Raw genomic sequence first — 20,997 nt, forward strand, 5'->3', positions numbered from 1 at the left:
CTCACTCACTGACACACTGACATATTCACTCACTGACACACTGACATATTCACTCACTGACACACTGACATATTCACTCACTGACACACTGACATATTCACTCACTGACACACTGACATATTCACTCACTGACACACTGACATATTCACTCACTGACACACTGACATATTCACTCACTGACACACTGACATATTAACTCACTGACACACTGACATATTCACTCACTGACACACAGACATATTCACTCACTGACACAGACATATTCACTCACTGACACACAGACATATTCACTCACTGACACAGACATATTCAAATGTGTAGGAAGCAGGCGAGAGAGAGAGAGAGAGAGAGAGAGAGAGAGAGACGGTTTAGGTGGGGTTTGGTCATTAATTCACCAAAAGTATATTGAAAGAAATCGACATTTAGAGCCAATCAAAAAACGTTCACTCTGAAAAAATGTATATTCAAAGATTTGTGACGCATTTTCACGATTTTTCAAAAAAATAGCAGACCTACAAGCTCGTAGCGTGCCAGCGCTATGAGCTTGTAGATCTGCTATTTTTCAATAGCTAAAGTATAACATAATGCTTAGTTAAAACATCAAAAGGGGTTCCCGTTCCCGTCCAGAATGGGTTAACACGTTTAGGCCTGACGTCAAAGTTTAAAAAATGTCTTCTAAATAGTGACAATTTTCTGAACAAACCTCATATTTTCTATATCAGTGGTTCTCAATATTTCATGTCAAGGATCCCAAAACTTATGTAATATTCCACCGACCCCCATCTGAAAATATGTTGTTCAAGTGACCCCCTGGAAGCAATTAAAGATTTGAGTTAAAAACGGAAAGAATATATATTCAAATATTTGCACTACATTTTCAGTTTTCACGATTTAAAAAAAATCTTTCTTCTAATTATTTGATGATCGGCCCAAAACATTGTTTATTGTCAGGATTTGTCACACCTCGAGTTGGCTTTGTCCGCGGCGTAAACGTCTTTAAATAAATACTCTTTGAAAAGTCTATGAGGAAAATGAACGGGGAATTCTTTTCCGGGTCTCTCGTTGTCATGAAAGGGGGCGGGACTGCGGCGCTCTATATACTGTAGGCAGACACTACTGTATGCCTAATTGCCTATATTAGACTTATTAGTCGTACAATGGTGGCGTAAAATAATATCCAATCTAGTCTACAAGCTATAGCGACTAAGCGCGACACGATCCGTCAGCATTTGAAAGAAAAACATTTCAATGAATTAGTCGAAACGGGGGAGCAAAAGTTTGTCATAATCCTAATCAGGATATTGATTTGAAGTCATATCGACCCAGCCCTAGTTTAGGTCACCAAAAAGCAAGTTACGGTGAGATGAGAATGCGACGGAATCTTTCATTGTTCATTAAATAAAACGTTCACATAGCGCCAACCGTACATTTACGTATACTTCTCCTCTTTGTCCCCCTCTACAACAAATATCTTTGCCCAAAATAGCAGATTTGAGCTTGTAGATCTTTCGATTTTCACCCCAATGTTCACCCCCAGAATTTGGACTATTGAATACTGTTTCACAAACTGGTCTTTGGTCTTGCACAGGTGTGACTATACTCTCAAACCTCTACAAGGGTGCGCTCAAGGTGTTTGACAGGAAGCCCCGCTCATATCATCATTGCAACATCCTCTGGAGGCTCAAATGTTTTAGCTTTGATAACAGGTTGTAGTCATATACCAGTAAGACGCGCAAACGCGGGAAGCGAACGCAGCTCGTACATATTTAAGTTACGTTTTTAACTTAGCCATAACCATATAAGGAGTCCCCAAAGCAGCTATACGTCCAAATATGGAGTGTGTTGCAACAAATCACTCAGCTCCATATATGGGCACAAAGGACACACACACACACACACACACACACACACACACACACAGACAGACATGATCTGCTATGTCTCATAGTAAGTGCTCACTGCGTTCGCAACAAGACCCTACATGGTCTGTGCCCGCCACCCCTAAGTGAATTCATTAAATGAAAGCCCAGAGGTTTACAACTGATTATGAACCAGGGACCACCACCCTGACTGAGAATCAACCTGGGGACCACCACCCTGACTGAGAATCAACCTGGGGACCACCACCCTGACTGAGAATCAACCTGGGGACCACCACCCTGACTGAGAATCAACCTGGGGACCACCACCCTGACTGAGAATCAACCTGGGGACCACCACCCTGACTGAGAATCAACCTGGGGACCACTGTTGTGTTGGGTGGGGATATGCCCACCACCCTGACTGAGAATCAACCTGGGGACCACTGTTGTGTTGGGAGGAGGGGGATATGGGCGTTGTTCCATATTAAAATCATGTTGTTATTGTAACTTACTGTATGTATGAGTGAGCAGACGCAATTAATTATGGGCACATTTCTTTATAATGGTGACTCAACCAGGCAATCCGGTACAGTTTCCCTTGAGATTCTACCTCCCTTTTCTGTGGAAGTTCTTGATGTCCGACTTCCCAGTAACTGACAACATCGACACGTCATTTACTGCATTGTTTCTCAACTTAAAATACAAATCTTCACTTTCCTACACAAGTAAGACGCGCAAACACGGGAAGCGAACGCAGCTCGTACATATTTGGGGTTTTTTAAGATTTTTTTATGCATGGACAGGGACCACATGCAATACCTTCACGGACAACCAGTGGTCCACGGACCACCTGTTGAAAACCCATGAGATAGGGGATTCAGTACCAGAGCAACAACTCGAGGAGACTGCGAGTTTGAGTAAATGGTGCGCTGTGACTGGCCAGTCGCTGTGATTGACAGTCTACACCTAAACCTAACCCTAACCTTAACCTCAGTAAAACTATACCTAAACCTAACCCTAACCTCAGTAAAACTATACCTAAACCTAACCTCAGTAAAACTAGACCTAAACCTAAACCTAACCTCAGTAAAACTATACCTAAATCTAACCTCAGTAAACTATACCTAAACCTAACCTCAGTAAACTATACCTAAACCTAACCTCAGTAAAACTAACGCAGTGGCTGGGGGGGCGTTTCCAAGAACCCGAATCTGCAGCAGAAACCATGCAAGCGTGCCGCACCGGCAAACAACATTGGGCCAAAATGTCCTCTCAGTACAGGGCTGTGTACAATTGAATGGACTTCCTCTGCATATAAGGGAATGTGCTTCATTTTCCTCTTTTAAATACAATCTGAAAAAATGGTTGCTTGAAAACCCAAGCTGCAACCATTCATGATTATTTTAGGTGCATTTATTTTGTATGCTGTGTTAGAGAGATTATTAGAGTAAACCTACCCTAATAATAGTTTTATCTAATAGTTTAATCTTTTCATATTTCTTATTCTTACTAGTCTTATGTTTGAAATGTACTAGGTATTTGTATGCTATGTCCTGTATATGTCAGTCCTGTTTGTATCGTTTGATGTTTGATGTCTGGGGACTGCAGATGGAAATGAGCAAGTTTTGCTAAATCTGGTATATTTACACTGCATTTTTAATGTAATGTTCATCAATATACTGTACACTGTCCCGACCAAATAAACCAATAAAGTAAAGTAAAGTAAATGTAGATATGTATTACTATTTTCGGCAGGAATCCCTTTTGGAGTTTGCATTAGTTTATACTTTAGCTATTGAAAAATAGCAAATCTACAAGCTCATAGCAAAAATAGTGAAAATGTAGTGCAAATCTTTGAATATATATTCTTTCAGAGCGAACGTTTTTAACTCATATCTTTGGTTCTGCATGGGGGGGGGGGGGGGGGGGCCTGGAACAACATATTTTCAGATGGGGTTCCGCAGCCAAATACAGATAATTCTGGGGGTCCCTGACATGAAAAAGGTTGAGCACCACTGACATAGAAACAGAGGTTTTTCAGAAAAGTTTACAAAGGCATCCAAAAAAATGCCAGGTGCTGGTCAGAAAAACGTAAAAAAACACAACATACTGTAGTTATTACCACCAAAGTCTAGCTCTAAACCTCAGCTCAGACTGAGGAAGAGCCAATAATTTATAATAATATATAATTGATAATAATAATAATATCCATGGGAGCATGATCCAGTTAGCCTGGTAAAACCACTCCCCCTGCTGGACAACATCTGCATTCTGCCAGAAGGGAGTCTGGTGTCTCTAGGGCAGAGACAACCAGAGAGATATGAGAGGCGGGACCAACGCGAGACTGATGACATGTTGAAGCTGTGCCACAGCACCCAACAAGACTACAACTCTAATGGAAACACAACCCAACAGGACTACAACTCGTCTAATGTAAACACAACCCAACAGGACTACAACTCTAATGTATAAACACAACCCAACAAGACTACAACTTATTATGGAGATATCAGATCGTTGTCCTGCTGCTTCCAGTTCATCGTTTCTGCTTGAGAGAGCCCAGATGCAGGCAGGAGGAGGGAACGTGTGAACTCAATACTGCCGCCATCTGGCAGAGTCAGGTTATGATCCAGTGTGCACTGTGCAGTGTTTTCACTAGTATTGTATGCATTTAGGATTATCATCATCTGAGACTGGGAGCACAGTCAAACTAGCATATCGTCGCTGTAGGGCAGAAACCAGGGCAGAAGGTCTTAGATCCGTATTAATTTATTTGTGTATATTTTTAGTAGATGAATACTTGATCATACTACAGCATCAGCATCAAAAGTAGCAGATCCATAAGTTGGCAATGCGGCAACAGCGGCATGACACAACACATTTTAAGCTTGTAGATCTGCTACTTTTGTCATACATTTAATTTGAATCCTGAAAAGTAACAGTTGTGGACAGTGAGAGAGACGACATACAGCATGCCATGTTATGGAAGCAGGCTGAGGCCTTTATAGTCTGTAGTAAGACGGTGTCACTTGTCAAACAGAGCTGACGTACAAGCTAATTAGCTGATGGCACACCTTTGTGCGATGGGAGTAAAAAAAAACCTTCATTGCAAAAGGTGAAAACGTGTTAAATTGAAGGCACATATTGGCTGTACAGTAAAAAAGTCTCGCTATACAGTTCTCAAACTCAAGAGGTCTTTGTCTTTTTGAAACGCAGGGCAACCACGTGCCTCTGAAGCCCCTCGTTCGTATCCCACAGACGATCCAAGGCGAAAACGCCCCTCTGCTCCACGAACGCCTCAAACAGGTGGAGCCCACCCCCCACCCCGAAGTAGTGGGCCTTGGTGGCCAGGTAGACCCGCCCACCGGGCGCCAGCAGTCTGTGGAGGGTGTCGTGGAGGGCGGGGTAGTACGCGGCGTTGTATATGGTCTCCGAGGTGAATATAATGTCGTATCTGGGCGACGGCTCCTCCTTCAGAAGCAGCGCGAGGAACGTGCTCCAGTCACCGGAGAAGAAGCGACACCTGGCCACTGACGCATGCTGGGAGGGGTCGTCGAGGGCTCGTTTCTTAAGTGCTGGCCCGCCGTCCTCTGCCTCCCGTTTCTTGGCTCTCGTCTCTTTTGGACTTTCATCTTCTTTCACCCTCTTCCCTTTCCCCTTGTCCTCTACTTCTTCTTCCTCTTCCTCTTCTTCACGCAACACATCATCCTCCTCCTCCTCCTCTTCCTCTTCCTCCTCCTCTTCCTCCTCCTCCTCCTCCTCCTCCTCCTCCTCCTCTTCCTCCTCACAGTTCAGCAGTACGTTGGGCACAGTGAGTTGGTCGATGACTGTGCTGTTGTAATCCTGGAAGTAGAGGTTGCAACAGTCATTTGAACTTGATGATTTAATCCATTATTTCAAAAAGAATCGCTAAGCGATGCGATTGATTTGGGGGGTGTGGGGGTGGGGGGACGACGACTTGGGACTGGGAGGTCGGGGTTCGATCCCCGGCCGGGTCATCATACCAAATACTCTCAATAATGGAACACAGTGAATTTCATGCTGCTTGGCACTCAGCATCAAGGGTTGTATTGGGCTAATTCCTGCTGCTTGGCACTCAGCATCAAGGGTTGGATTGGGCTAATTCCTGCTGCTTGGCACTCAGCATCAAGGGTTGGATTGGGCTAATTCCCAGCAACAGGCTTCACTAAGGCATGGAGACCCCTTATAGAATACTTCAATATTCATACCTCCCTGGATTAGACTGCTCGGTGTGACCCAAATATAGCAGACTGTGGATTTCCTCTCTCACAAGTGTGCAATACTCTGTGTACAGTGTGTAGTGTTTTTTATGTGTACGTTTCTTTATGTTTGTGTTTCTGTGATGCTTTGTGATGTTTAAAAAAATATAAAAATAAAAATGGGTGACTATGTGCAGAGATTTTCCTGTCAGATGTGCTGCTTAACTGTCCCCATTAAAAACTATATATAAAAACAAAAATTCCCTGCAACATACTAGCGTCAGGGGGTGTACTTGTACATCCAACTGCGACCCTAACACAACAGAAACAGGGGATAGGCTCCTGCCCCATGGGCCTCATGGCTCGGCAATGCGTTCACAAGTTCACAATGCGTTGTGAGCTTTTAGATTGGCTATTTTGGTGCGACACTGTTGCACAACAAAGCAGTAGGTAAGAAATAGGGATTACGTTTTCCATCAGACTAATCGATTTAACGGTCGTAATATAAGTTTGCCAGGTCGATTTGTTTATAAAAAATAAATAAAATTAAAAGATTGCCTTTTGGTGTTTTAAGCATTATGTTGTACGTTAGCTGTTGAAAAATAGCAGAGCATGTAGGTCTGCTATTTTTTTTTTAATCGTGAAAATGCAGCACAAATCTTTGAATATGAATATATATTCTTTCAGAGCAAACGTTTTTAACTCATAGGCCTCTCTTTGCTTCTGGGGGGTCCCTGGATACAACACATTTTCAGATGGGGGGGTCGGCGGCGAATTACATATATTTTTGGGGGTCCTTGACATGAAAATGTTTGAGAACGACTGACATAGAAACATGGGGGGTTTTCAGAAAACTGTCAGGATTTAGAAGAGATTCATAGAATCGTTCTCAGGTCTAAATGGGTTAATTATTTGATTAATCTAAAGAGTAATAATGGCTAATAAGAACATAATGGCCAGCTGCAGCCAGGCAGGCCTACCTGGAAGTGGACCTGACCGGCTCCTCTCTTCAGAGCCAGAATCCCCAGCAGTGCCGCTCCGCAGCCCAGGTCCAAGACCGCCTTCCCTCCGAACGTCTCTCCGTCCCTCTCCAGCAGCTCCAGGAGGTCGTAGGTGCACTCCCACACCCGCAGGCCTCCCTCGTACACGCCCGAGATGAGGTCGGACCGCTGGGCGGCGCCGCAGCGAGACAGAATGTTCTCCCGGTCCTCCCTCTCCGGGGCGGTCCTCTCCAGCACCGTCTCGTTCAGGAAGTGGAGGGGAGGCAGAGCGCCCACGCGCACCGTCTCCGACACGGCGTCCTCCAGCAGGGAGCCGGGGTCCGACGGCGGACGGTGCTCTCTGGCCTCTTTGGGGGGCGGCGGCTCTGCGGGTTTGCCGTCTGTTGTTGTCTGGACATTTGGAAAAAGACACAGACACAGGAGGACAGACATGATTAGCCCATTTAGACCCGAGGACGATTCTACAAATGTCTTCTAAATCCTGACAGTTTTCTGAAAAACCCTCATGTTTCTAATGTCAGTCGTTCTCAAACATTTTCAGTTTTTTCACGTCAAGGACCCCCAAAATAATATGTAGTTGGCCGCTGACCCCCCCATCTGAAAATATGTTGTTCCAGGGACCCCCTCAGAAGCAAAGATTTGAGTTAAAAACGTTCACACTGAAAGAATATATTTACGGTATTCAAATATTTGCGCCACATTTTCACGATTTTTCAAAAATAGCAGACCCTTGTAGATCTGCAATTTTTCAATAGATACAGTTTAAAATAATGGTTAAATCACCAAAAGGGGTTCCCGCTCAGAATGGGTTAGATTAGAGCAGTGAAGCTCAAACTTCTTCATTTCAAAAGGCCTCCACCATCAGAAATTATTTTGTGCCTCACAAGACTGACAATAAAGGGATCTCCCCGTCAGTCTGGCAGAAGAGAGTACCCATTTATCAGATTCAGTTTTACAGCGTCCAATTTCACTTGTTTATTCTATATCCGTCTCTCTCCTGATTGGATAAAATTGGTATCCTGACCTAAAAATGCAATTTTATTTTGTTTTCAGAAAAGAAACAAGTTCATATTAAACTCAAATGTCATTGGTGCTCAACCTTTTTCATGTCAAGGACGCCCAGAATGATCTCTATTGGGCCACACGGACCCCCATCTGAAAATATGTAGTTCCAAGGACTACATATTTTAGTTAAAAATGTTCGCTCTGAAATATTATATTCAATGATTTGCGACACATTTTAACGATTTTTCAAAAATAGCAAACCTACAAGCTCGCCACCCACTCCTACATACCATCTCAGAAATGAGCTAATTTTTTTTGAAGAATGATCTTAAGTAAGTAAGTATACATGATTGGAACATGCTTAAACATTCGACAATTATGGTCCAATATCGTGTATAACGAGTCATTTCAGAAGTTGAAAGATAAAACTAAGTCTGATGTTGATCATGTTCAACTTCACATCATATACATTATATATATTTTAATAATTTGGACAAAATAGAACATTTTATATTGAGGTGCCCACTTGTCCTGTATCCTTCCTTAGCAGCCTGAGCCTACCCACAGACTGTTCACTTTCAACAAATTGAAATGTCCATGTCCAAAAAGACAAGTAAAGTGCTATAATAATTGGCACTTTTGGCAGCCACTACACTGGGCAAGTGCATTAGTGAAGATCATAATCTCTCAGATTGGTGTCGAGGTGCTAGCCCCCAAAAAATGAACCCTCGTGTAGATGTAGCCTATATGTATCGATTCTGACATCGATTCACATTTTGGGCTATGGAGGTGCTACACAGTGACACACTTAGCCTTAGCCATAGCTGCACCGATATAGGCTTTATACTGTAGCTGTGTAGAAGAATATGCATAAATACAGTAAAGGTTTAAGTTTAAAAAACGTATGAAGTATACTTTATCAGACGAAGGTGTCGCTTTCCAAGTCAAGCAACAACTCTCGGCAAATACGTTCATTCATACTCACATCATGTTTAGTTGTTGAATTGTCCACATTTGCACTAATTTGAACTACATCCCCAGCGTCGACATCAGCCGCATCTTCGGCACGTGCGTGCACATCAAAGTTGAAACTAAATGACATGATTGATAAAAGAAAGACATGCAAAAAATTATAATAACTCTACAGCTGAAATCCGTGTTCAACACACGTGTGGGGCGAGTGGAGTGGAGGAACTACAACTCCCAATATCCTATCTATGAATGATTTCCAATGGAATCACCTTCTGGCATGTCGGATGTTTACAAAAAAATGTAATAATAAATGCATAAACATCTATATATGTTATTATTATTTGTTGTAGCTGCGCTGCTGCAGTGATAGTGTGTTTTGTTGTTGGGGAAACATTCCATTTCCTGACTCTGTTTCCCATGAAGCCTTTCGCCAGAACGGAGCGCATGCGCATCAATAAGGAGTTGAGAGGATTTTACTGTCAGGGCTGCCGCTGCTTTCGGGTGTATTATTTGTTTCCTTCTCAACATGCCTGAATAAATCAGATTTTCACCTTGTGTTTGACCATGATGTGACCAGGGTGTGTCTCCACTCTCCTGGACTCCTCGCTGTGCACTACGGTCTATAGATCAGTGAGTATTATTCATGTGAAATATTAAATAATATGGAACGTTTCGTTGGGTTTTTTTGGACGATGGAGGGGCTCGCAGGGCTCTGCGTCCAGCGGTACAGATTTATTTCAGTGGGGGAAACATAATTCCCTCAACAATGGGGGATTTGGAAGGATTGAGACTATAGTGCAGGCTGAGCTGACGTAGGCTACGATGTGTTGTCTGTTGATAAATAGATGTTCATTTTAGTAATCATCTCCCGTGACGTGTACAGTTACAGTAGTTAGTAAGGATGAGAAGAACCTCCTTGACAGATGCTGTGTGAAGGATATATATATACTGCTGCTGTACTAACAGTGTCTTATTTAAGTTATTTTACCAATATTAATTATCCTTGTTTGACTGCTTCTATTCTTTCATATCCACTGGGCATTGCTATAACCACTGATCGTGCCTGGTCCATATCACCCAGATGAGATGCTCGCTGTTGACTCAGTCAACAGTGTCAACAGACTTAATAATTATGTACAGTCAACGTGACTGTACATATTTATTAAGTCTTATATTGGCTTTATATCCTGTATTACGTTGACCTACTCATTCAGAGACCAAGTGCAGATGTCTTGTCAGAAATAATCAGTTTTTCATTGGCGGTAGTGTAGACTTACTTGCTGTATTTATATAGTGCCTTTATCCAAGGTGCTTTAAATAGATTGTGCATTACATTCAACCGATGGCGGCGGAAACCATGCAAGGCACCAACCAGCACATCAGGAGAGTCTTGCTCAAGGACACTTCCGAAAGTTCCGACACCAACTCTGGGGGAGCCCACAGGGTTCGAACTGGCAACCTTGCGCTTACCATCCGGCCACTCTACCCCTGAGCCACCGCCGCCCGTAGTCTGTCACTGTGCTGTTGCTGCCTAAAATATGACACATGCATTTCTCCATGGGGATCAATACAGATCCCTGGAGATCAATCTTATCTGTGAATATAATGACCATGGGGCTGAATATACTACCAACTTCCTTTATGATTGGCAGACAGACTCCACCCTGTGCCTCAGACATTCAGCAGGCTGGAATGTAGGAGAGCAAGATGGCCCGTTCTGCCGATTGGACCACTACTACCTGTATGGGTGTGTAAGCAGTGAGCACACCTAGGATTCCATGCGCGGCCAAAAGCCGCTGTCCGCCGGCGTCCTCTTCCGGGTTTTTAAGACGGCTGGTGGATGGAAACTAAGCTCCACCCACACGGAAGATTGCCGCATGGGTGGCCAGATTCCCGGGAAAAGCTTGCCCCATGCAGCGGCATTCTGCCGTATGGGTGGAGCTTCATTTCTGTCTAAAAACCAGGAAGAGACGGCGGCAGACAGACAGCGGCTTTTGGCCGCGCATGGAAGCTCAGGTGTGCCTGTGCAGTATGTGTGATGAAATGGAATGGGATTGCTGCTGCTAGCATGCATGGCATACTGCATACGTTTTGCACAGTTTACCCTTCATGGAGGCTCGATCTCCATTTCATTACATCTTTCAACATCAGTTTCCATAAGCTTACATAATGACTGCACGCATAACATAGTGGGTGGCGTACAGTATATAACAAGGGCTGAACCTAATTGATATAGGCTACAGTACACATATATATATATATATATATATATATATATATATATATATCCGATTATCCGTCAGGTTAGCATTTTGCCTGCATAATCGGATGATACCAACTAAGTATTTATCTGAGCAGCCATCTACTGGGTGAATAAATACAGAAAAAAGTAACCCTGGCAAAATACAGTACTCCTTTTATTTGATCCATATATAATCCATGTTGGAGAAAATAGCAGCCTATAGCTGGCGAATTAGACTAGCATTAGGACACTGCCGAAGACATCAAGAACGGCCAGCCAGCAGATCGGTTCTGTGGGAACCAACACACGGGCAGCGGTCACAACTTAAGGATGACCCGGTCCCACAATAACATGCGTGGACGGACGCGCTCAAGAAAAATGAAGGAGCGCAAAGAAGTTTCCGCGGAAACCAGACGAATCTGCCATTACCAAAAAAGAATGGATCTCAGTGTTCTGGTTAATGGTCCATAAAGGTTTGAGAACCGCCAGTATTGTAATTGTATAGTAGACGTGAAGTTCAAACAGCACCTCCTCTGGCAGTGTGATAAAAACCGGTTCCTGATGTTAACGCCCGGGATTCGAACTCGTGGCCTCCCACGTGAAAGTCCAACATCTTAACCACTAGACCAAAGGGATATCCCTGTCTGGACTGAATCAGGCTGATTCTCTGAGCCACTCTGCTACACTCGCCTCCCTTTTGACCTCCTCCCTCCCACGGGGAAACCCCCATCCGGGTCACTGCACCAATGTAACGCCCGGGATTCGAACTCGGGACCTCCCGCATGAAAGTCCAACATCTTAACCACTAGACCAAAGGGACCGGGGGGAGATATTAGACCTATTTTGAGGCCATCAGGAGGCAGAGGCTCTGAGCCGCTCTGCTACACTGAAACGGTTCCAAATGTGATCTCTTGGACCCGGCTCCTTCTCCTTCTGATTCCTCCGGTTCTGCATCCCGACGCTATGTTCTGTGTGTGTGTATACTATATTTATGTTCTGTGTGTTTATACTATGTTTCAGAAGGCGGGATGCGGTGCTGGTGCCCCGGCTCGGTGCTTCCCGTGCTGCGCTGCCTGCGCCTGCGCTCCTGCACCAGGAGAGGGCGCAGCAGCAGCAGCAGCAGGCTGCCCCGGTGTGTCAGAGAGCTGGGGGACTACCTGAGGCTGCTGGGCCGGTCCCTCACCTTCAACACCCTCACCGACTCAGACGTCGTCTTCGACTCCGTCTTCGAGCCGGTGTTCTGGACCGTCGATCACATCACGCGCTGGTTTGGGGCGGTAAGAGAGAGGGTGTGGGTGTTGGGGAACCCCTTTTGGTTGTTTTAAACATCGTTATAATTTAGCTATTGATAAATGGCAGATCTACAAGCTCATAGTGGCGCGCTACGAGCTTGTAGGTCTGCTATTTTTGAAAAGTCGTGAAAATGTGGCACAAATCTTTGAATATTATATTTCAGCGCGAACATTTTAAACTAAAATATTGGCTTCTGGGGGGGGGGGGGGGGGTCCCTGGAACTACATATTTTGAGATGGGGGTCCGTGTCCCAATAGAGATAATTCTGGGGGTCCTTGACATGAAAAAGGTTGAGCACCACTGTCACTGACATAGAAACATGTAGGTTTTCAGAAAAATGTTGGATGGATTTAGAAGCCTTTTCTTTTTAATCGACCTCAGTCCAAAATGGGTTAATAATGCATCTGTGTAAATAGTGTGTGTGCAATGCTGTGCCAACGACAGCGTGATGTTCTGATCCCTTTCCCCTGGTCTCCCAGGTGTTTGTGGTCCTGGTAGTGGTTCTGACCAGCTCCATCGTGTTCTGATCCTTTCTCCTCGTCTCCCAAGGTGTTTGTGTTCCTGGTCGTGGTTCTGACCAGCTCCATCGTGCTGATCGCCTACACCATCCTGCTGCCGATGGTCATCCACACCTACTCCCCGGCCTGGATAGCGTGGCATGTCTGCTACGGACACTGGAACCTCGTCATGATCGCCTTCCACTATTACAAAGCCACCGTGACGTCCCCGGGAAGCCCTCCTACGGTAAGGGGATATTTATACTGTCCCCTCCTACAGTAAGGGGACCGCACTATTATATTAATACTGTCCCCGGGAACCCCTCCTACAGTAAGGGGACCGCACTATTATATTATACTGTCCCCAGGAACCCCTCCTACAGTAAGGGGCCAGCACTATTATAATATAATATTTATACTGTCCCCGGGCTGCCCTACAGGCTCGTAGCACGGCACTCGGTGCTGCACTATGAGCTTGTAGATCTGCTATTTTTCCAATAGCTAAAGTATAACATAATGCTTAAAAACACCAAAAGGGGTCCCTGTTCAGAATGGGATAATATAGAGATGCAAACTATTGATAATCTTGTTCGCGATTATTCTATCGATTAACTTTTTTGATTGATTGTAGTGGTTATTTTTCATTGTATATTAACGAATCAGTGAAATAATTTAAATTTACAATCAACAAAATCAGGTCTGAATTTGCCGTGCAATGGTGTGACTCAGTGTCACTCGACAATGGCTAATATACAAACTCACAACGCAATGTGTTGTGAGCGTGTAGATCTGCTAATATTTGGTATTCTTTTAAACTTCTATAAAAACTTGTTAAAAATCAATACATTTGTAGGTGAAAATATAACTTTGCAATGTCAGCGTGCTCACTAGATTCTTTCTTGCAGGTTAAAAATGACATTCCATTTGTCTCCGTCTGCAAGAAGTGCATCCTTCCTAAGCCAGCCCGGACGCACCACTGTGGCATCTGCAACAGGCGAGTTGGTTGAATACTGTACCTACAGTACGCCAGTGGTCCCCAAACTTTATCATGTCAAGGACCCCCAAAATTACACTCATTAGCCTGCGGCCCCCCCCCCCCCCCCCCCCCAGAAAATACATGCCAGGGACCGACATACTGTATATGAGAAGATATTTACGGCTCTAGGCCACCCGGTTTGACCTGATTTAGGCTACGGCTCCCTATGTAATGGCATTTATCATCTCTGGGACCCCCAATACATATTGTAAAATCTAACTTAATGTAACTCTGAAAGTGTACAAATGGAACCAAATTTGGTTCCATTTGTACACTCTTTAGTAGAGTTACAGACCCATAAGGGTCCACCTTTATGTTCTTGCTTTCGGTAAATATGCCATTATATCACCATGTTTATTCTGTATTACTATTATCATTATTTTATTTTTTGCACTCACTGTATAGGACATAGTATTTTCATAATGTGTTACAGTATATTATTGGATTCAATGCCGTAATGAGGTTGTAAGGTTTTCAAGGTTTGCAATATTTAGTGTTTTGTCCTGACAACATCTCTACATCTCCAGGGGTCTTTTTCCTAATAAAGAAATCACTTGGTTCCTAACTATGATTTAGCTGGGGACCCCGTAGAACTCCCTCAAGGACCTCTAGGGGTCCCCGGACCCCACTTTGGGAACCACTGACCTACACAGACTGTTAACTCAACAAATACACCTTTTTGAACTTTACAGGTGCATCCTGAAAATGGACCATCACTGTCGTATCCTTTGTTTGTATTCTTGACCAGGTTACTAATTTCTAGTTGTTTAAGGGCGGGAACCCCTTTTGGTGTTAGCATTAGGTTATGCTTTAGCTATTGAAAAATAGCAGATCTACAAGCTCATCTGCGAGCTTGTAGGTCTGCTATTTTTTTTTAATCGAAGAACGACTGACATAGAAACATGGCTTTTTCAGAAAACTGTCAGGATGTAGAAGACATTTTTAGAATCTGATCTCAGGTCAAAATGGGTTAAAAAAAATCTCTGTATGTTTCTTTCCTACCCGGGATTCAAACCTGGGACTCCCGGGAACAAACTCTCTCCCAGACGAGAAGGGATTCCCTCTAGGAGAGAGTACTGCTTGTTGACCAGTAGTCTTATCCCACACAGGACTACGGGCTCACCGCTAAACCCCTTATCCCTAAACTTATTTGCCTTTTTTTTTTTACTATTTTGCAAAACATTTTTGAATAGTTAAAATGGCCAGTCTACAAGCTAGCTCACAACGTGTCAATGTAGATTGGCTAGTTGAACTATTAAAAAAGGTTTTTCAAAAAAATAGTAAAAAAGAAAAAAAGGCAAAGAAGTTTAAGGATAAGGGGTTTAATTAGCGGTGACGAAAATGGAGCCCTAAATGTCTCATAGGAAGAGTAGGGAGACCCACCTCCATCCACTGCAGTTTAAATTAATAATGTAATAATAATAAATACATTATGATGTATTGGTGTGGTTTTCTTTAATCTCAACCCCACCCCACCAGCGTGGTTGAACAACTGCGTGGGCCATTTCAACCACCGCTACTTCTTCTCCTTCTGCCTGTTCATGACCCTGGGCTGCATTTGGACCAGCATCAGCGGCAGGAACCTGTTCTTAGACGCCTACCACGCGCTGGAGGTAAGAACCGTCCGTCACACTCACCCTCACGTCTGTCACCGTCACACTGTCACCCTCACGTCTGTCACCCTCACACTGTCACCCTCACGTCTGTCACCCTCACACTGTCACCCTCACACCACAATGCTGCCTGAAGGCCTATTCGTAGTCCAGGTTTAGGTGCAAGACTACAACATGACGTCACTCTGCGGTGGTCACCTCACCGCTCAACACATCTCTGTTTTTACTTGTGAACAACTAAAAGTGGACTCTGAATAGGCCTTCATCGTTCTGTCACCCTCACACTGTCACCCTCACACCACAATGCTGCCTGAAGGCCTATTCGTAGTCCAGGTTTAGGTGCAAGACTACAACATGACGTCACTCTGCGGTGGTCACCTCACCGCTCAACACATCTCTGTTTTTACTTGTGAACAGCTAGAAGTGGACTCTGAATAGGCCTTCATCGTTCTGTCACCCTCACACTGTCACCCTCACACCACAATGCTGCCTGAAGGCCTATTCGTAGTCCAGGTTTAGGTGCAAGACTACAACATGACGTCACTCTGCGGTGGTCACCTCACCTCTCACGCTGCAACACATCTCTCTGTTTTTACTTGTGAACAGCTAAAAGTGGACTCTGAATAGGCCTTCATCGTTCTGTCACCCTCACACCACAATGCTGCCTGAAGGCCTATTCGTAGTCCAGGTTTAGGTGCAAGACTACAACATGACGTCACTCTGCGGTGGTCACCTCACCTCTCACGCTGCAACACATCTCTCTGTTTGTACTTGTGAACAGCTAAAAGTGGACTATGAACAGGCCTTCATCGTTCTGTCTGTCTGTTTGTCTCTTGTGCCTGCTCAAACGTACTCGCCGTCGGGTGTAAACCTTGTATGACCAAAAAAACGTTATTCTTCAGGAAAATGTAATGAAAGTCTTCAGAAATAGTGAAGATGGCAGATCCAAGTTCTGCTATACTTTCACTGCTGTTGTGCGAAAAAAAATGGGAAATTTGTAGATGCAAGGTTTCTACCCGACAGTGACGATATTATGTGTTTCCTGTGCCTGCGAGTACAAATAGTAGGGCTGCAACTATCGAATTATGTTTATTCAGTCGATTACGACTTATTTTTGAACACGGGTGCCCAATGTTGGCACCCCTGCAGTACAGTACAGTACAGTATTTATTTATTTAACCCATTCTGAACGGGAACCCATGTTGGTGTTGGCATCATGTTATGCTTCAGCTATTGAAAAATAGCAGATCTACAAGCTCATAGCGCGCCACCGAGTGGCGCGCTACGAGCTTGTAGGTCTGCTATTTTTGAAAAATCGAAGAGCGACTGCCATTTTTTGAATCTGATCTCGGGTCAGAATGGGTTAATCAGACCAGCGTGTGTCCCAGTGGAAACCTCGTATGAATCTGATCTCAGGTCAGAATGGGTTAACTTGTGCCCTACCTTGGCTTGCTTGCTTTGCTAACCTGCACGTCTGTGTCTCTGTAACACTGTGGGTGTGTTCGTCTCTTCCGGGGCTTTGTTCTTCCAGCGCTTTAAACACATGGATGTGGAAAAACCAGGAGTGCCGGTAACTGGGATGGGAGTCCTCATTGGCCTGCTCCCTGCTGGACAGGTACGGTACCACCACAGCTGCTCACGAAAGGCACCAATCGTTTCTGTCGGGTGTCAAAAATGTTATTATTTTACAAAAATGTAAAAAAATAAAAATAAAACACTGCTCAGTGAGGTGCTGGAGTCACAAAGGGATAATGAGAATAATAATTTAAAAAATAATAATAAATTGAGCACCACTGACATATAGAAACATGGGTTTTTCAGAAAACTTAAATTTAAAAGCCTTTTTTTTTTTAAATCGCCATCAGTCCAAAATGGGTGCAGGAGTCAGGAGACCTCTGTCTAACACTTTATATCAATCAAAAATATAGAGCTATATTTAACACTCATTTTAACTAATTAATATGTAATTGTTTGTTTCATTAAGACCAGTTATCAGACGCCTCCATCGACGTACACGTTCAAGGAGAAGATGATGAACAAGAGCATCATCTACATGTGGGTTCTGACCAGGTAAATAGACGGCTCGCACTGCTCTCTACCACTGTTGTTTTTGGCAGCAAGTTTTGATTTGTTTTAGTTTGTCACATTTTAGTCACCTGGAATGTTTTAGTTTTAGTCGACTAAATGTCATGCGATTTTAGTCGATTGATTTAGTCGATTTAGTCGACTGATTTTTATTTTTTGGCGGGCCTTGATGCCGTCGACGTAATGACTGATTTTACACTTGCTGAAAATAGCAGATCTACAAGCTCACAATGCGTCGCGCTTGTTTGACATGCCTAAAATAGGAATGCTTGGGTTAATTGCCTGCTGATGAAAGGTCGAATGTGATTGGTCTTTATAGCACGGTGGGTGTGGCCCTTGGGGGTCTCACTTTCTGGCACGCGGTTCTCATATCCAGGGGAGAGACCAGCATCGAGAGACATATCAACCACAAAGAAACCAAGCGCTTCGCCAAACTGGGCAGGGTGAGCATGCTAACGAAACAAACGCTCCCCAAGCTGGGCAGGGTGAGCATGCCAACGAAACAAACGCTCCCCAAGCTGGGCAGGGTTGTTTTTGGCAGCAAATTTGTATTTTAGTTTTAGTCATAGTCTTGAATAGTTTTCACTTAGTTTTAGTCACATTTTAGTCACCAGGAATGTTTTAGTGTTAGTATCTAGTTTTAGTCGACTAAATCTACAGTTGATTTAGTCGACTAAAATGTATTTTGGCGGGCTTTGATTCCATTGTAATGACTATTTTTACACTTTCTGAAAATAGCCGATCTACAAGCTCACACAGTTGTGAGCTTGTAGATTGGCTATTTTCAGCATGCAACCAATTGTAAAATGATTTATACTGGATCTCTTGTCCACTAGTCCCTTCCTAACATTTTAGTCTAGTTTTTATTTGTTGATGAAATGGTCAGTATATCTAGTCTTAGTCATCGTAGCTTAGTTTTCATTTAGTTTCCATGTCGTTTTCGTCAGTGAAAAAAGGTAGTCGACGAACATTTTTGGTCTTGGTTTTAGTCGAGGAAATCAACACTGCTGCATTCCTCCTCCTCCAGGTGTATAGGAACCCGTTCAACTACGGCAGACTGAATAACTGGAAGGTCTTCTTCGGAGTGGAAAAGAGAAGGTGATCCTTTCCTTTTCTTACTTCTCACCTTAACCCATTCTGGGCGGGAACCCCTTTTGGTGTTTTAAGCATTATGTTACACTTTAACTATTGAAAAATAGCAGATCTGAATCTACAAGCTCATAGTGCGGCATCAATTGCCGTGCTACGAGCTTGTAGGTCTGCTATTAAAAAAGAAAAAAAGGTGGCCCAAATGTTTGAATATATTCTTTCAGAACGTTTTTAACTCAAATCTTTGCTTCTGGGGAGGGGGTCCCTGGAACAACATATTTTCAGATGGGGGTCGGCGGCCTATTACATAATATTTTTTGGGTTCCTTGACTCCTTGACATGAAAATGTTTGCGAAAGACCGACATAGAAATATAGGGTTTTTCAGAAAACTGTCAGGATTTAGAATACATTTTGTAGAATAGTTCTCAGGTATAAAGCTGGAATCCGGAACTTATTTGAATGAATAAAATAACCAGTCCGTATGGTAGACCAGTATGTTAAATTGTTAATAGAATATAAAAAACTAGTACATTCTGCAGTGGTTGGAGGTGGACTCTTCCTACTCTTCCACAGAGACATTTAGACCCTGGTGTTGGGTAAGAGGTAGCCTCGGAAACCCAGACGTTTTATTTAAGTAAGAGGAGACGGTCATAAGTGCAATCCCCTGGACAAGTGGGGTGTTGCCTCTTGGACGAGTGCTAGAAATGTGGCCTCTCGTGGGGGAGACCCGGCCTCCCCATCTAGGTTTACAGCTAGGTTTACAGCTAGGTTTACAGCTTGGGGGAGACCCGGCTCCCCATCTAGGTTTACAGCTTGCAGCTATCAAGCAGCCATCTAGCTTTAAACAGTCTTCATGTATTAGCTCAGCTGCAGACATTTTTTTGACGATCGAGTATTCGAGTTAGAACATGAAAGTTCCAGATTTCCAGACTTTAACGTTGAACCTGACCTGTGTAACTCTGTATGGGGTTTTTCACTCAGACCACCGTCTCTTCTCTCTGCTTCTCTTTCTAGCCACTGGTTCACACGCGTCCTGCTACCCTCTGGGCACGCGCCGTACAACGACGGCCTGACCTGGGACATCTTTCCTGTCAAAAAGCCAAAGGACATGATGCCTGTGTGACCCCGGTCCCTCTTTGCCCCTACAGACTGCTCTGACACACAGCAGCCACACGAGGGCACTGTACGCTCCCTGTCCAGCCTGCGTGTGACAACAACACCATCTTTGTCAGCTACAAAAGGTGTTTTGTCGGGTGGTGAAGGAGTAAGGACCGCTCCACTTAACTGAGGAAACGTGATGTGGGCTTCCAATGGACGCTCTGTGACGAGGCCACCTGGGGCTGTAGTTTATGGGATAGATACTTCCAGCCATGTATCTTGGTTGGCTCTGCTCCCGGTCCCTACTAGAACCCACCCAACCTCTCCTCCTGGGCCCTTAATAACCACTCAAGCCATATTTTTGATACTTTGTCGTCGTACGACGTTATCGTGCTGTGAAAATAGCCGATCTACCTGAAGTTTACTTGTAGATCGGCTATTTTTGGCCAGGTTGAAAGTGGTTGACACAGAAGGGGACCGACCACCTTGCATACGAGTTGCTGCGACTCAAGGGGGATTCATTATCCTCTAGTGACATTAATAAATAGAAAAAGGGCTTACATCATGACTCGGCATCGTAGCAGGCTACACAATCATATTTTTTTATGAACCATATATACTGACTGGACCATTTCACTAAACTGACCGGCAAATAATCAGTGGTCACTGAACACAATTTATTTCTTTTCTTGTTGGACATCACGTCTTCATCCAACGGACTCACTGAGAGGCAGCCTGGGCACACTTGAACTTCCAATGCTCGGCCAAAGGAAGCCGTCTTTTGTGTCATTTCCGTTTTTTGTTTTTTTAAGACAGCTGGTGGATGGAAATGAATCTGGCCTCCAGCCTCCACCCACGCGGCAGAACGCCGCTTTGGGGCAAGCTTTTCCTGGAAGCTGGAGCTTCTTTTCCATCCACCAGCTGTCTTAACCCATTCTGACCTGAGATCAGGTTCATACGAGGTTTCCACTGGACACACACTA

At 44.1% G+C, this 20,997-nt stretch overlaps 2 protein-coding genes across 4 annotated transcripts; one reads left to right on the forward strand and one right to left on the reverse strand.

Annotated features, from left to right (window-relative positions):
* Positions 1-4,598: 4,598 nt before the first annotated feature.
* Positions 4,599-9,313, reverse strand: mettl18 (methyltransferase 18, RPL3 N3-histidine). The gene is made up of 4 exons (XM_080782119.1): positions 9,074-9,313; positions 7,063-7,473; positions 5,607-5,705; positions 4,599-5,570 (listed from the first exon to the last, which is right to left on the reverse strand). The coding sequence occupies exons 1-4, from the start codon at positions 9,188-9,190 to the stop codon at positions 5,049-5,051; spliced, it is 1,149 nt and encodes a 382-aa protein (XP_080638245.1). The 5' UTR covers positions 9,191-9,313; the 3' UTR covers positions 4,599-5,048.
* A 229-nt stretch (positions 9,314-9,542) lies between these two features.
* zdhhc16a (zDHHC palmitoyltransferase 16a) lies at positions 9,543-20,705 on the forward strand. Of its 3 annotated transcripts, none has more exons than XM_080782461.1 (11): positions 9,543-9,690; positions 12,323-12,579; positions 13,145-13,339; positions 13,998-14,086; positions 14,821-14,849; positions 15,608-15,741; positions 17,273-17,356; positions 17,726-17,811; positions 18,146-18,269; positions 18,854-18,924; positions 19,931-20,705. In XM_080782461.1, the coding sequence occupies exons 2-11, from the start codon at positions 12,331-12,333 to the stop codon at positions 20,037-20,039; spliced, it is 1,170 nt and encodes a 389-aa protein (XP_080638587.1). In that variant the 5' UTR covers positions 9,543-9,690; positions 12,323-12,330; the 3' UTR covers positions 20,040-20,705. The 3 variants fall into 3 exon arrangements, with proteins under 3 accessions (XP_080638587.1, XP_080638588.1, XP_080638589.1); XM_080782462.1 differs by having other exon boundaries at positions 12,326-12,579; XM_080782463.1 differs by lacking the exon at positions 17,273-17,356.
* Positions 20,706-20,997: the final 292 nt, after the last annotated feature.

Source organism: Protomyctophum bolini, assembly GCF_963924005.1.
Source record: "Protomyctophum bolini genome assembly, chromosome: 14".
Classification (NCBI taxonomy): domain Eukaryota; kingdom Metazoa; phylum Chordata; class Actinopteri; order Myctophiformes; family Myctophidae; genus Protomyctophum; species Protomyctophum bolini.